At 41.1% G+C, this 17,606-nt stretch overlaps 1 protein-coding gene across 3 annotated transcripts in view; it reads right to left on the minus strand.

Annotated features, from left to right (window-relative positions):
* Positions 1 to 7,479, minus strand: part of AEBP2 (AE binding protein 2) — a 510,714-nt gene extending 503,235 nt beyond the window's left edge. For all 3 annotated transcript variants that reach the window (XM_086920596.1, XM_086920582.1, XM_086920591.1), the window contains exon 1: positions 6,803 to 7,479. In XM_086920596.1, coding sequence (XP_086776722.1) covers positions 6,803 to 7,245 — 443 coding nt within the window. In that variant the 5' untranslated portion in view covers positions 7,246 to 7,479. The remainder of the gene's footprint in view (positions 1 to 6,802) is intronic.
* Positions 7,480 to 17,606: the final 10,127 nt, after the last annotated feature.

The following is a 17,606-nucleotide window of genomic DNA, read 5'->3' on the forward strand; positions in this document are numbered from 1 at the left end:
CAGGGATCCTGTTTCATCAGAAGAGGTCCCTTGTTAGCTTGTTAGGTTCAGTGTTTTGCCGTACGGGTAGATCCTTATCGGTGCTTTTAAAAAAGAGACTCATAGACTGAGGTCACTTTATTGACGAAGAATTGGCCCAGATTATTGCAAAAATCGGAGCTCATTACCACCACATTGTTACTGTCAGTTTGTTAATTTTTTTACGGTGGCAAAGAGTTCTCTGCTGGAGATTTTTGCTTCATTAATTTTTCGAGTGAAATATCTACTTTTTTCTGCTAAAATAATTTTTAGTAGAAGGCAAGGGAGATGTTATAGTCTTCTTTGAGTCCTTGGTCGTAGTTTGTCCTCCATCTCTTTCCAGCCTTCCTACAGTTTTGTTTTTGCGTCTTAAGAGATTCAGAGAACCACGGTTGAGAGGGGGTTTTCCTCCTAAAAATGTTTTTTCTTTGAGGGACTGCAACTCTAACTGCTGAGTTTATCCAGTCTGTAATTTGATATGTGGCCGTATTACTGTCTGGAGCCAGTTCAGGGACTGATAGAAGAAGTTGTTCCTTTAATTTCGGGGAGTTGGTCCTAGACCAGCCACAGTATGTGACGCTCCTGGATTGTGGAGCGGGTGCGGTTGCCTCCTCTTTCACCTCTATGGAGAAAGTAATCACCTTATGGTCTGACCACGGGACTTGCAAGGTTTCCACTATTTCTATGCCACTAAAGGAAGTAAAGATCCCATCGAGAGTGTGACCTGCTCTATGAGTGTCCTGCTTGACCAACTGATCCATGGCTAAGTTGGTCAATGCATCCCTAAGTACTGTTGTGGCTGTGCCAGAGCTTTTTTCCAAATACAGGTTTAAGTCCACCGGGATGGTAAAGTCTGAGCTCTTCACGCTGGATTCTAGAAATGGGCTAAGTAGTTGGATGAGAGGTGTTTTGGCCCTAGGAGGTCTACATATCAAAAGGCCATTAAAGGTATAGCTGCTAGTGATATTAATCTGAAAGGCTAGAGTCTCACAGCCATGATCTGAGCCCTTAACCCTCAGTTTGTTTCTAAATATGATGGCCAGGCCATTCCCCCCCCGTTTCCCTTTTCTGTCTGCTCTGTTTATAGAGAACCCTCCGGAATGGCTAAGGATAAATCTATATCCGAGGTCTCATCTGCCCAAGTCTCAGTAAAGAATATGAGGTCAAGGTTTTGGGTTTCTATTAGTTCTGCCATTTCGGTGTTGTGCTTAACTAAGGATCTGGAGTTGATTAGTCCCGCCTTAGTAATATTTTTATTTAACCTATTAAGATGTGTCTGGGGTGTGATCCGCCACTCAATAGGTGAAAATTTGAAAGCACATTGGCAGGTTGGACATTGTTTGGTTTCCATCCGCATCACAATTGTGGGACAACATGACCTAGTTCTGAGTGTGAGCAACTCAAGACTAGAATATCTAATCCTCTCTGGGCCGGTCTCTTTTTGTATAAGGTTTGTGACCCTGGGCCCGGTCCAGGCCCGCCAACGGCGTGCCCACTGCGCGCATCCGCTGCACGCGTCCGCTGCACGTCTGTTCTGGCATTGGGTTAAATAAGTATTGGGCGGCGAGCGACTGGAGCGTGGAGTGCCGGAAATGCCACCAGACCGGAAGTGTGAAAAACGCTCTATCCCCTCATCACCCTCTGTTCAATCAGCACTTGCAGTGACGGACCGGGGTGCCTGGTCAGAGCAAAGTGCAAATACGCAGTAAGTAAACACCAATCCTTTCTCCAGATTAAAAGGCTTTGTTACAATCCCCATGATCCTTTCTCCAGATAAAATGCTTTTGTTAAAATTACCAGACACAGCTTAGACCAGGCTGAGCCACATAGTCTTTCATCTGACTCGCGTCAGCTCTACCCCAGGGCTTTTAAGCAGTATTGGGCGGCGAGCGACTAGAGCGAGGAGCGCCGGAAATGCCCCCAGCCCGGAAGTGTGAAAAACGCTCTATTCCCTCTGCACCCTCCGTTCAATCGGCACTTGCTGTGACGGACCGGGGTGCCTGGGCAGAGCAATGTGCAAATACGCAGTAAGAAAACACCAATCCTTTCTCCAGATTAAAATGCTTTGTTAAAATTCCCCATGATCCTTTCTCCAGATAAAATGCTTTTGTTAAAATTACCAATCAGACACAGCTTAGACCTGGCCGAGCCACGTAGTCTCATCTTTCAAGCCGGACTATGCTTTGAATCAATATACAGTTTTTCTAATGTCTGACATTCTTTGACACTGCAAAAACCCCAAACACATCAACTGGTTACTAAGCGAGCCAATCACAGAAGAACGTCACGTCATGACATCCTCTGGTATAATTAAAACAATCTAGACTAGCAACAAAATTATAATTTATGAACACTACTGGGCGCTTACAGTAAACTGTTGTATGGTGGCTTGTTCGGTCCAATGAAGGGAAAATGTCCTCAATGGTGGTATGAAATTTCAGGTGCTACTACAAATTGTATTTTGTATGTTTGAAGGAAATGTGTGGGAATACAACAGAGGTGAAGACATTTTGTTAGCCACATCCATTGAATCATGAAATGGAGTTGACACCATTGGGCACAAAGCCAACTACAAGTAAATTAAATTCAGTGATTTGTTTCATTGTGTCCGAATAGGGGAGAAACATTGGAAATTAAAAAGACTACAACAATTGTCACAAAACAGTGCATGACAAAAATATCTATGTAACTAATATCACCATAAAGCAGTTTCCTACACTTTTCTTAAGGTAGAATTAGAATAATAATTGAGAACCCAGTCTAGCTATATAGTTGGTCGATAAATTGAGGAAGCTTAAACAGGTCATTTTTTTGTAAATAGACACTTTTGAGCGATATTGGTAGCCTATATTTCAATGATTTTTCATAGACTATATTTTTCCAAGTCAATTTTCTCACACAACCATGTGAGCACTATCCTACGTCGTCGTGTTCATTACAATACACAGGTTGAGATGTTTCTTTATAAAAACCGGTTCAAAAGACAGTATATGAACGTACGCAAGATTTTTAGATAAGCAGACATAAGGTACAACAAAGCAGGAACTAGGTCCGAAGCTAATATCAACCATGCAGGTAAACCATGTTCTTTTATTTACAAGGAATGACATAGCAAGAACACTTTCTGTGTGAGAAGACATCCTTCTAGAGCAGAAAAAAAAGCGTAATCCCAAGAATTTGGCCAGTTTTAATGTTAATAAACTTTCACAAATTCCAAAAGCTATGCTGATAGAGACTAAGGAAAGCCTAGAATCAAAGAACCACAATAGGTGCTTGCAAAAGCCTAATATTTTATTTAAACTCCCTCATGTATTTGAATAATGAAGTCTGCACTGCAAGACATGCTGGACTATTTTAGATAATGGGAGCTCCAGAGCATTTGTTTTTGTTAAACCTTTGTAAAAATATTAAAACGATTTTTATTCAACATTATCTGCTTATAGGCAAAATTAGAATTTGAAAATGCAAAAAATGTATGATGTATCTTATTATAAATGTGTCCAATAACTACATGAGAAAGGGGAATTTGGTTTAAGTTATTCTGCAAACTCGCTGAGAAACTGATGAGTCATGAGATGTACTTCCATGACTGAAGGGGCATTTTAACAAAGACTATAAGCAGCATTTCAAGTATCGCCAAACTCAAATTTCAATTCTCTGCTGATGAATGGCAATGACCAAGAAACACGTTTCACTTACCATTTATAAATTTAAGACATAAGCCACATTGCTAATTTGACTTTCATTTGCTTTAGTGTTGATTAGTGTAAACACACAGCAACAGACTAACCGAAGACGAAAATGATTTCGTCTTGAAAGAAAGGAATGAAGCCTGTTAATGTGACCTGTAAGCACATCTCTTTTCCTTGAATAAGCAAGCCGTAGTATAACTAATTGATCTAGCTTGTATCGAGGCTTCACTAAAACATAAAAAATCCTTCCGCAGTGGAAAAACAAAAAACACTTACATCTGTGAGAAAAATAATGTAATGTGCGTCTTCGATGTACTTTTGAGATGTAAAATAGTCCCTTGTGCATTGCAACCCAAGACTTCCTTGGGAGACAGATGAAAACACTAACAGTAGGCTGTATGAGGAGAGAAAGTAATACTTCTCTGGGAGGAATCACTGCCCACGGTTATGTATACTTTAAAAGCAATGGAAACAGTTTTTCACATACAACTGAGCAATCAAGCCACACAAATCCACTACCGAGTTTCGTGGAAAATTACCAGAAATCGAACCTGTGAAGGTCAAAACAATGTACATGTTCAAGTGCTAATGCTCTTCAGCATGTTAAACACATGCTTAATTAAATATTTTTCCACGAGATATGCTTAACTTAAAATATTAACTATAACAATTGTGCCAACTTTTCCAATAGGAAATGTGCAATATTCATACAGTATGTTACGCTGAAGGTGCACGATGTAAAAAGAAATTAAATGCGCATCGATTTCTAGCTATCGCTTATCCATTAATCAAAAAGAGTTAAACAGGCAAGAGCATGTTTGGAAGGCAGGTTTGGCTAAGTAAATGATCAGTACCAAAGTACAGAGTACACGAAGAACGGGTCTAATTTTCTTTCGGGGCAAGTAAGAGCAGCATCACTACACAAAGTATCCTGGTGCATGACATTTATTAGCAATTCCAATCACGTCTAAGTAGAACGGAGAAGTTCGGGTAGGGCATGGTCTTCTGAAGATGTAGCAGTCGCGTCTACTCTTCTGTCACCTGACACAGACAGTTGTTGTTCATAAACAATATTTTGTCTTGAATAGGAACACTTCTGAACGAACGGGCATCTCTAGCGAGTGCCGCATTAGAAATGCACGAGTTTTTAACAGTTTACGGTTCTTAGACTGCCTCGAGCGTACTTGCACCACTTAGATTTTTTTTAGATTATTATTACTTACAAAAAATAATATAAAAGCACCAACTGGTTACAACGTGTTAAATTACAGAACAGTGGTTAGTAGGCCTGAAAACCCCTAAGGTCCGTTATAAATTTAGATCGCAACGTTGCGAGTTAAAGCTGCATCTGGCAACGAGGTAAATGTAAAAGTTAATAAAAAGGTTAAAAAAAGACTGCCCGCATATTGTAAGTCGTCAGGCGTACACTGTTTTCAACACTATTTTAGCCCGCAAGAATGTATTAAAAAACAGCAATGCAAACTTCGTTAAAAAAAAAACAGCCAAAAAACCAAAGTGGTTCTTTATGCTTAGCCCCGGAAAACATTAACATTTAAAGGGTTGAAGCATTATAGAAGGATGTATTCAGTTTCATGTAATTAAGCAATATGTAAATGTTACAGTAGATGCAAACCCTGCCTATTTCAGTACTTTCAAACATGCTTCCTAAACAAAAAAAAACAAAAAAAAAATAAAGAGGCCTGGTTCAAATATTCTAATACAGTAATACAGAAAGGAACTGTGGCGCCGAAGTAAAAAAAAAAAAAAGACGCGAATTTATATTCTCGGCAAATCATTGAATGAGGTGTGACTGAAGAAGGCAAAGGCACGTTGGATCCTTCGGCATATTTCCATTTCAAATAAACATTACAAGCAGCTAAAAAAGTGGCTTCATGAATTGTTAATTACATGCGGGCTGAAAACAAATATTGCGATAGTACAACTACTAAAAGCGTACGTCCATGTCGATCCCTCGTTGAAGGTAAAAGCTTGATCAGCAAAAACATATACTAGTTACAAAACCAGAATCAAAGGAAAACGATGCCTGGGCGTTTAGAAATGTTATCGGGCACGCACTGAACTGTGGCTGTAGGTAAAAAAAAGGGTTAGGTGATAGATTAAAAAGCAACAAAAAAAGACATGTGCACTTCATTTTGCACTCTAAAAACGCATACTATACATACCTAGTTTATCACCTTATGCCAATGAAACAGTAGTAAATAAATACAAAAATATGCATTAAAGGCTAATCGCTGTTCACCCAAACAGCACACGTTTTCAAAACCTCTCAGGGTACAAGGTTGCAGTATTTGGTGCAACCAAAAAAGGCGTGTCACTAAATCAGCTGCAAGACATAAGGTAAAAGATGAAAGGCCCATCCAGGACCAAAGTTAAGAGCCCAGCTCGGCTGTGTTGGAACATCAAAGGGTCGTGGTCATCTAAGAAACAGTTTGCAAACTAAACGTAGACTCGGAGTGCCAACATGCTCCCTTCTAATATTTTTTTTTTGCGTTTATTCACTGTTGATGGAAAACAGGAGTATTCTTGATACATATATGAGAGATTAGAGGGAATATGTTTCCAGTAATTCGTGTATCTATATAACAAGAGGCGTCATTATAGGCGTCAAAGCACACTGCATATTAAATACGTTTTTTAAAATATCAATAACAGCCTAAGACTTTTCCTGACACTCATTATCAGCATTTGCATACAGTGCTAAATAAAAAGCATTGCATGAACAACATTTACATAAATCAGTCTCATGCATCTGCACATACAGACTGATCACATCTTGCAACCACATTCGGAAACAAACTGCATTCAAGTACACCATCTAGCTCGGATTAAACGAGCGTTCCAATGGTGTCGAGGACAGTTTCACACCTGGTCAGATTTCTCCCCCACGCACAGTCACCCTTTATTTGTGCAATTTGCTCTCATCCTATTTCTGCGTGCACAGGTGTGGTAGGTATAGTAAGAGTGTCCAACTGGGAGATAGCCACTGCAAGTGTCAAGGGGTCACAACCGGCACATTGGGTGCAGAGCTACTATTAAGTGCGCACAGCTCTCTTTGGCACGCCCCCACTGACCTGTCTTCCGAGTCCATGCGGCTCAGTGGTTCACCGTCAGAGGAGATCTCAAGACTAGCTCTTCTGCCATGCTGGGCTCCACCGCTTCCTCCTCCTCCACTTCCGTAACCATCGTCTCCACCAGAGGCTGCCGGGCCGGTGCCGTTGTGCTCCTCATTATCTCCACCGTTCCTCCCTGATGGTGGCGGCAGACCCTCTGCCTTGCCTTGCCTGCTGCTGGATGGGCTGTGAGGACAGCATTCTCCGAGGATTAAGCTGCCAGAAGAACGACCAGCCTCCTCTACCACATCCCTGTGCACCGCGGTGAGCTCCTTCCTATCACCGGGGGCCTGCAAGCTCTCGCTGTCCCGACGTGCGGCCGCCCTACGACGGCTACGCCTCTGCGGCCCACTGCTTGTCTCCTCTGGGGGCTCATGTGCCCCGTTGCCATTAGGGGCCGCCATGGCAGTAGTTACTCGGGCACTGCTAGAAGATTCAGAAGCAGCTAACAGAGACCACTCCACACATCCAGAGAACGACAGGACATCACTCGCACCGAACTGCGCATGTGCTACGGCGCATGGCCAGTAGCGACTCCACTATGACGGACATGTTGGGGTCAGGCATACGTCAAACGCTTAATGGTTATCATCTACCATATACAAGCGATTCTCGCCTGATCTAATCATGGTATCAGCAAAGGAGGAGTCAATGCCGCATTAAAATGCACGCGCTACGGTGTCCGATGAGGGGAGGGACATTGATTTTTCTAGCGAGAAAAATAAAAATGTTTTTTTATTTTTCTACAGAAACTAAAACACATTTATGCGCAGTAGTCCAATTAACTTAGTGCCACAAATTTTAACGTTATCGCCATAGATCATTGTGTCAATATATATATTCTTTTTATCTCACCCCGAGTTGGAGATAGTCTTCCTCCTTGTAGTTACCGTGACTTTCCACATAAGCAAAATTGCCCCAATCAGACTTAAATGTGCTCACCTGTCCTGAAAACTTTGCTGTGGTGACTGGGGCTAGAGTCAAGTCTGGAACACAATTGTATTGAGATTATTCATAATAGTGATCCGGTTAGATTATGAAAAACCATAACAAATTTATACATAGAGAACACAAAAAGTTGAAAGTATATGTTGACCCGGCAGATGCAGTGATACATGAAACAGACAAGTGTAGTAGAAGCACTGCAAACGTGGGCTTTAAAATGTAAGATGAAGAAAACATACATAAGGTAATATTAATGCATATAAACAAAGTTGCACTAATGAAACTTAGGCTTATTAATGGAGTTTAAGCAAAGTAAAGTGTCCTAGTGTTTTGATGCTTTTTGCTAATATGCACCAGTTGGACAAAAACCGTGCAAAATTGTGTCAACAATTAAGTATAAACGTGTTTTTTTGCAGAATGATATTAGAGATATAGTTTATGAAGACCTTTTAACGATATTAGAAATATGTTTCTTGAAAAACATGCATTTATATGAATAGTACAAAAATATGTGGCTGTAGGATATTTCTTACATTAGTTATTTCCATGTAATGATATTTTGCACAGTTTATGCATTTTTGTGTGAAACCATTTCATTTCTTTATAATTGAGGTAGAGTTTAAAGGGTTATTTCATTTAACTGTGCAATGCTAACTTAAGGGCCTTCTTTTCGAGATGCTTTTTCTCTGGGGTTGACCTTTGCAGGGATTTAATACAATGGATATTTTGTTGCAAAATGCAACTAGTTTGTTCTGAACACTACTGACTTGACTTATTTCATTACTTTTTCAAATGTTCAAAGCAAAATGTTCCTGCGGGAATAGAATTTTAGCTATGACCGTAAGCTGCAACTTTGTATTTCTTTTCTAGTAACATTAGACCTGTGTGTCCTTGCAAAGTTAAGTTTCTCATGACAGGCATTGGGAACTGGCTCGATGTTTCAACCATCTCAGGTGACATGATGTGACCATAGCCATGTGATGGTCGTTCGATGGTAGTGTGATTCTACGCCTCTAGAACTTTACCAAAGAACATATAAAAGAAGAAACCCAAAGGAGGGGCAGGCCGCAATGCAACACACGTACACACAATCAATGCACACAGCTCACAAACCTTTCTTCTTTGAGATTCTTTTTGAACCACACTACAATATATTTCATTGAGGTCTTGAATGATTTTCGATTTTTGAATTCTTTACTAACTTTGGACTGACTGGTCTATTCTACAGTCAGGTGCATACAGACTAAGCCTCTTTGCCGAACTTTACTTAGTTAAAAATTCAGACTATGCCTATGACCTTCTCCTTAATAGACTTTAATTGAACCTTTCTATCCCTTTTGAATTTGAGCTGTTAGTCTACGAACTATCCTTCTGCCTATTTGGTGATTGGACTCTGTAATTGTGTGGCTATTGCTGATTTGAAGGCCCGCTTAAATGCTTTGCACTATTATTAAAACTGTTCTATTTCTAACTGATCTTCTTAAGCAATTGCTGATTATGATGAATTTTGCATCTCTAATACCATAACCAAATTTGTCTGAGCCTATTATTGAGTCTTATTGATTCGCTATTTGATTTTGATTAATGCTTTAAATGCATTGTAGGAAGAATCAGTAAGCTCTGACTGCACATCAAGTATTGCTTCTTTTATCATGTGTAGCAACTAAAGAGATATTGGTTTGTATGATCCTTACTCATCCTAACTTCTTAAGCGGTTGGGACTTCCAGTTGATATTCCATATATTTACAGTATGGTCTTGAGAGCGGTGTATCTAAATTTGAAACCTAACCAGAGTTGACTGTCAATTAATGGTCCTCATTGGACAGGTAACAGTGTGTTTTGGTCATCCTAATTTCCACCCCTCCTATCGGTGGAGAAACATTCATCAGAGGATCATTGCCTCAGAGGTAAATTAAATTGAATTGATCATCTAGTCGTAAAGGGCTCAGTACAGTTAGAGAAGAAATATGGGAGTGGATTAAGAATAAAATGTGAAAATAAATTTCATATACACGCTTATGCTGCATTAAATCTGACAAAAGAGTTATGGTTCTAAAATAGTTGTTTGCCCAATCCCAAAGATTCCACAATTTTTGGTTTGGCAAGAAGAAGAACTGATGGAACACGGATGTGAGTATCGCTCTGGATAGAGTCATCGTTTAGCAGCAAAGGAGTGTGAGTAGCAATAAGGATGTGCATTGCTATTTACTATGCTTAAAGATTGGCTGTGTGTTGTTGAGCAGAGTGAAGTGGTTAACCTCCACATAGTTAAATTCCATGTGTGAGTATGGCACTTTATTACAAAGTTAAAGTTGTATACGGGTTTGTCGTGGCCTAGGACCTCAAGATATTTACTTACTTTGGTTTCAGTGTAAAAGACACTGAGAAAGTTGGCTGCTGGTTTATGGTGTTGATCATGCGATCATAACACTAGATAATACCTGGGGTCAAAGAAGGTAAGTCATTCAACATGGATCACAGAAACAATATCATGCAGATAACACCAGTGAGAGAACACCATGCATACTAATTTATGCTGGCCAAGTAAAGACTCAAGAGCATATGGAGAAAAATATTCCCATCAGAAGCCACACTGTACCGCCCTCTTTCTCATCATTTGGGTTCTCCTTACCCAGGAGACAAAACGGCCGGTCTGATGTTACCGTGACCGATAGATGTGGCAAGTGGGTAGTATGTGTTGTTACAAGGAATGGCTACTGAAGAAAAGCAGTGTATAGTGATAGGAGTGAAATAGTGAGGGGTTATACTAAAATTAGGTGAATCGGGTAGAAAAACAAATTTTATTAGTATCTCCCAATCCCTAAGGTTAAAAAACAAGTGTAAGTGCGGGTTTGAAATAATAACCGTACTTAATGGTGGTCAACATGTTTCTGCATCTATAGAAAAAAGTTTCAAATGCATTCTTCAGGACCTTGTGGTGTTAAAACTACTGCTTTATGTGAAAAGTAATAAAATGATATCACCTGAGGATTCCAGGTAATGTGTTCAACCATATACTGTTACCGTATCATACCAAACGGTATTGGATCCAAACAGAAAGACAAACAAACAAGAAAGAAAAAGGAACATGAATGTGTCATATTCACGTGGTTTTTGTCAGAGTTAGAACCACAGTGCGATCGTTGCGCATTCACACATATCAGGAGGTGAATTCTAATTTGGACACTCACCCATACGTAGTGGTTGAGAAGCTTCACCCCACCTGGCTGCGGCTCAGGTTTATGGAGCACCGCTCTAGAAAATGAGTCGTTTTTTGAAAAGAGTTTAAGTAAAGGGAAGAACAATTATGGCTCAATTGCTCCATCAAACAGAAAGTGGTTTGCTTAGAAGTAACCTTGCTTATACCGATCCCCAACAATCGGATGTTTAACTACGTTGCTAAAATTAAAACTCAATGTGCCGCGCAAACGTCCAGTGGTGTAAAGAACATATACACGAGCTGGACTCAAAATGTGTATGAGACGGACTACCTGCGCTGCCTGTCTCATGCTTTTAGATTGACGAATATCGTTAGACGCGTGCTAACTTGCATGACGCGAGCATGGCTCGACAGACTGATCAAAGGTGTCTTTGAGGATGTGATGCAATTTAAAAGCGTTAATCCACTAGACATTGTGACAGACCAGGCTTAGAAAAATACTCATTACGGATTTTAACAATGTCTATGAGACTTACTGCCTACACTGACTGTCTCATGCGTTGAGTGACGAAGATTCGTCAAACGCGCGCTAGCTTGCAGAAATCATATAGCCAGCTCACCTGACCGTCGGTGTCTCCTGACAGTCGTCCGAGCTGTCTGGGGGGGGCACCGCTTGTTGCAACGAAGAGATGTTTATGCGTTCGCTCTCAGTCAATGGAATCACATGATCAGATGCGGTCATGTGATTCGGGGAGCGCTGGGAAGTGTAGTTTCAGAGTCGATGTTTTCGAAAACAATGCTTTGGAGATATAACATCGCGCTGAGTGGACTGTATTCGTCCATGAGACGCTGTAAATGTGTCATAGGAAAACAAATTGAGAGTACTCATTGGTTTTACAATGGGAGATGGTATTAGGAATTTTTTTTTAAAAAGAGAGTTATAGCACTAGATGACCTGTGTTCGTCCATAAGACATTGTAAATGTTATTATTAGAGGAAACTGTATTAACTAACAGGAAATGGACTCTTACTGATGTACTTGTTTGTAGGAGTGCGTATTTGGGTATTCTAAGCCTTTAGCATAGGTTATGTATACGGTGTTTTAGTATATAACATAACCAAGCTGCAAGAATGTTATACTAAGGCAGACCAAATTTAAGACTGTGAGTACTGAACAGAATGAGAAACTGGTCTAGAGGGACATCCAGGGTATTGGCTCATTGAGTCCCTCTTTGTCACTATTTAATCTGTAGACCCATTTCTGTTCAATCTTAAATAGAAAACGACTGATGTCAGTACAAAGTTCGGGAATTTGTGGTTGTTCAAGTACTGTCCAGCAAAATTCATCAGGGCCATGTCCTTTCTCCAAGAAGTGTGCAGTTAGGCGAGTAGCCTGTTTCCGACATCGTACTGTGCTCTTATGTTCTTGTATTCGTGTCCTTATTTTTCTTGTAGTCATGCCAACGTATCGGAGTTGGCACCGGCATGTTATCAGATAAATGAGGTTACTACTATTGCAGTTAGTAAACCTAGTTTGTGTCCATGGTCTGTTTGTCCCTATGTCAATGCTGGTGGATTTGCAAGTCTGGGGACATACAGTGCACGCCCCACAAGGATGATGACCTACGACAGGTGGCAGGTCCCACAATGTGCCCACTTGTCTTGATTCTTTGTTCCGTGGACGTGTGTGGACTAACTGGTCCTTGAGATTTTGTCCTCTCTTGAAAGCAAACATTGGTAAAGGGATATCATCGCCTCCAGATTTTAAAATCGACCAGTGTTTTTTAATGATCTTTTGTACTTGGTTCGATCTGCTGTTAAATGTGTTCACGAAGGCGATCCAATTGGTTTTTTCTTTTGGAGGATGTATCTCAAGTAGAGACTCTCTGTTATTATTGGATGCCCTCTTTTTGGACTGACGGATGATCTTCTTTGGATAGTTCTTCTCGCTCAATTGTATTTCCAAATTCTGTGAGTGGATCTTAAAGGCCTCTTTGCTGGAACAGTTCCTTTGCACCCTGAGAAACTGGCCAAAGGGTAAGTTATCTCTTAGTGCCCGAGGGTGGCAGCTGTCGTATCTCAAGAGTGCATTCCTGGCCATCGGTTTACGATACAGTTCTGATTCTATACCGTTTGGAGTTGCATGAATCTTCAGGTCAAGGAACGCCAGGGACGTCCGGCTGTGTTCAATAGTAAATTTGAGATACACATTCCTGCTGTTCAACCACTCATGGAATGACACGAGATCTTCTTCCGTGCCTCGCCAAACCACCAAGATGTCGTCAATGTATCGTTTCCATACATGCAAAGATGGTAAGTAGGGGTTGGCGGGCGTCAGGACTTCTTGCTGTTCAAAATTATGAACGTAAAGATTCGCCAGGCTCGGCGCGAAGACACTGCCCATACTGGTACCAGATGTTTGCAGGTAGGTAGTGCCCTCGAAGCGAAAGTAATTTTCTTTCATAGCAATTTCTGCTAAATTCATAATGAACTGTATTGGAGTAATGGACTGGTGATCACTCTGTTCAAGTAGATTACCCACTACCTCCAATGTTTCAGTTTGCGGAATCGATGTATACAAAGACTCTACGTCAAACGATACAAGAATGTCAGTGTCGATGTTGAATTGTACAGTTGGAAGGAGTCTAAGGACGTCCTTCGTATCCTGAAGGAACGTAGGCATCGCCGTGACCATGGGATTCAAAAAGTGGTCGACAAAAGTCGATAAAGGTTCCAAAACAGAGCCAATGCCTGAGATAATGGGCCTTCCAGGTGGCGGCCTCAAAGGTTTATGGACCTTAAGGAGGCAGTAAAAGTAAGGAATCGTAGGATGTTTCGTCAGTAAATATTGTCCTTCTTGTGGTGTTATCCAACCCTCAGAGGTTGCTTCTTCTACTAGGTTGCTTATTTTGGTTTGTAGTTTCTCTGGGGGGTCTTCCTTAAGTGGGAGATATGATTTCCGGTCACTTAACTGTCTAAGACATTCATTCCTGTATGTCTCGATGTCCAAAATAACAATTGCTCCACCCTTGTCAGCCGGCTTAATGATTATCCTGTCATTGGATGTCAATGAACGCAGAGCCAACTGTTCCTCTCGTGAGAGATTGATGAAGGGCCTGATATCTGTTTTGTAAAGACGCGTGATGTCATTCTCCACGGCTGTTTCGAAAGTCAAGACCTTGGATGGTAGACCAGCACTGGGTGGGTTAAAAGTGGAAGGCTTTTTGAGACCAGTATTTTTGTCTTCAATGGCTGTTCCAACGTTTCCTGGTTTAGAAAAGACATAATGCAGTCTTATTTTCCTAAAAAGTTTAGCTAGTTCAACTTGGGCTACGAAAGGATCCCCTTTCTGGGTAGCCACAAAACCCAGGCCCTTGTTTAGAAGGCGTTCTTCACTGGGAGAGAGAGTGTGTGAGCTAAGATTCATCACGAGGCTGTCTGGTTGCTTGTCCCTGCAGCTTCTTGTGGGACTTTCTTCCCGCTGCGAAGGTCCATCGTGGACTTCGGCGTGGTGTTCCAATGTACCTGTGGTGTCATGGTTCCTTGTCTCCTCCTGCCCCTGCCTCGTCTCTGGCCAAACCCTAAAAAAGGAAAAGATCCAGGGCCTTGTTGCATTTGGGGGGGGGCAAAAGGTCCCATTTGTGGAGGATAAGTTGGACCAAACATCCAAGGATTAGCCGGCCACCATGGTTGGAAGTTATTGAAGTTTTGTGATTGTTGTCCATTCCTCCAATTCCTTCTGTTTCCTCGACCTCTGGGAATTTGATTAGCCGACCCATTCTGTGAGGTGTCTGAGTCACTGGAGGCTCCGTCTGAGCTTGATGTGCCATATGACGAGCCACCCTTTTTGCCACCTCGATTAAATGTTGGTGCTGTGTATGAGTCGCTCGTGTAAGGATATACTCTTTCCATTGAGAATTTCGCTAAATCTTTTTAAAACTTTTCTAATTTGGTAAAAAGGATAGATTCCTTGAAGTCTTTATTATTTTTATCAGTGTCATACTGTCCCTTTTTAAACATACCACTTTTAAGTGTAGTTTTTATTTGGCTTTCGAGTACCTGAATCTCAATCAGTATATTATCCGCTACTCTTTTTGCGGTTTTGATGATTAGGACCAGCCAGTCCCTTGTGCACCTCCAGGCTATCATTGACCAATCTTTTAGAAAGTCTTTATCGTCAAGAAATAGCCGTGGTGCATTGTTAACAATGAGGCCTGAGGGTGCACAGTTGTCTCGGAGGTATTGTGCCATGACTATTCCATGGACTGTTGTCCTGGAATGTGATTTTTTAAGGACCAAAACTTTTGCCCAACCCTCATCATTACTTGTCACTTGGACTGGAATGCTGTCTAAGAGACTTGGGTTTTCATCTAGAATGTTTTGAACCTCGGCGCTCTCAAATGCCAAGCCCCAGTTGGTAGCCATATCAAAGGCCCGATAGTAAGAATACAAGTATAAAGCAAGGTATCCACAATGATGGGAGCCAAAGAAAGTCAACTCACAATAAACTCAGTTGTGAAGGAGACCAAAATGGTCAACCTGTATTAAAAAGACCCACAGCCTTGGCTGTACTGTTCACATACACAACAAACAATGAGAGGAGGGTCTAAGGGCAGGTTTAACGACCAACCAGGTACACACCCCAAACACAATATCATAACACTAGATAATACCTGGGGGTCAAAGAAGGTAAGTCATTCAACGTGGATCACAGAACCAATATCATGCAGATAACACCAGTGAGAGAACACCATGCATACTAATTTATGCTGGCCAAGTAAAGACTCAAGAGCATATGGAGAAAAATATTCCCATCAGAAGCCACACTGTACCGCCCTCTTTCTCATCATTTGGGTTCTCCTTACCCAGGAGACAAAACGGCCGGTCTGATGTTACCGTGACCGATAGATGTGGCAAGTGGGTAGTATGTGTTGTTACAAGGAATGGCTACTGAAGAAAAGCAGTGTATAGTGATAGGAGTGAAATAGTGAGGGGTTATACTAAAATTAGGTGAATCTGGTAGAAAAACAAATTTTATTAGTATCTCCCAATCCCTAAGGTTAAAAAACAAGTGTAAGTGCGGGTTTGAAATAATAACCGTACTTAATGGTGGTCAACATGTTTCTGCATCTATAGAAAAAAGTTTCAAATGCATTCTTCAGGACCTTGTGGTGTTAAAACTACTGCTTTATGTGAAAAGTAATAAAATGATATCACCTGAGGATTCCAGGTAATGTGTTCAACCATATACTGTTACCGCATCATACCAAACGGTATTGGATCCAAACAGAAAGACAAACAAACAAGAAAGAAAAAGGAACATGAATGTGTCATATTCACGTGGTTTTTGTCAGAGTTAGAACCACAGTGCGATCATTGCGCATTCACACATATCAGGAGGTGAATTCTAATATGGACACTCACCCATACGTAGTGGTTGAGAAGCTTCACCCCACCTGGCTGCGGCTCAGGTTTATGGAGCACCGCTCTAGAAAATGAGTCGTTTTTTGAAAAGAGTTTAAGTAAAGGGAAGAACAATTATGGCTCAATTGCTCCATCAAACAGAAAGTGGTTTGCTTAGAAGTAACCTTGCTTATACCGATCCCCAACAATCGGATGTTTAACTACGTTGCTCAAATTAAAACTCAATGTGCCGCGCAAACGTCCAGTGGTGTAAAGAACATATACATGAGCTGGACTCAAAATGTGTATGAGACGGACTACCTGCGCTGCCTGTCTCATGCGTTTAGATTGACGAATATCGTTAGACGCGTGCTAACTTGCATGACGCGAGCATGGCTCGACAGACTGATCAAAGGTGTCTTTGAGGATGTGATGCAATTTAAAAGCGTTAATCCACTAGACATTGTGACAGACCAGGCTTAGAAAAATACTCATTACGGATTTTAACAATGTCTATGAGACTTACTGCCTACACTGACTGTCTCATGCGTTGAGTGACGAAGATTCGTCAAACGCGCGCTAGCTTGCAGAAATCATATAGCCAGCTCACCTGACCGTCGGTGTCTCCTGACAGTCGTCCGAGCTGTCTGGGGGGGCACCGCTTGTTGCAACGAAGAGATGTTTATGCGTTCGCTCTCAGTCAATGGAATCACATGATCAGATGCGGTCATGTGATTCAGGGAGCGCTGGGAAGTGTAGTTTCAGAGTCGATGTTTTCGAAAACAATGCTTTGGAGATATAACATCGCGCTGAGTGGACTGTATTCGTCCATGAGACGCTGTAAATGTGTCATTGGCAAACAAATTGAGAGTACTCATTGGTTTTACAATGGGAGATGGTATTAGGAATTTTTTTTAAAAAAGAGAGATATAGCACTAGATGACCTGTGTTCGTCCATAAGACATTGTAAATGTTATTATTAGAGGAAACTGTATTAACTAACAGGAAATGGATGTTACTGATGTACTTGTTTGTAGGAGTGCGTATTTGGGTATTCTAAGCCTTTAGCATAGGTTATGTATACAGTGTTTTAGTATATAACATAACCAAGCTGCAAGAATGTTATACTAAGGCAGACCAAATTTAAGACTGTGAGTACTGAACAGAATGAGAAACTGGTCTAGAGGGACATCCAGGGTATTGGCTCATTGAGTCCCTCTTTGTCACTATTTAATCTGTAGACCCATTTCTGTTCA

Source organism: Lissotriton vulgaris, chromosome 1_1, assembly GCF_964263255.1.
Source record: "Lissotriton vulgaris chromosome 1_1, aLisVul1.2, whole genome shotgun sequence".
NCBI classification, from domain to species: domain Eukaryota; kingdom Metazoa; phylum Chordata; class Amphibia; order Caudata; family Salamandridae; genus Lissotriton; species Lissotriton vulgaris.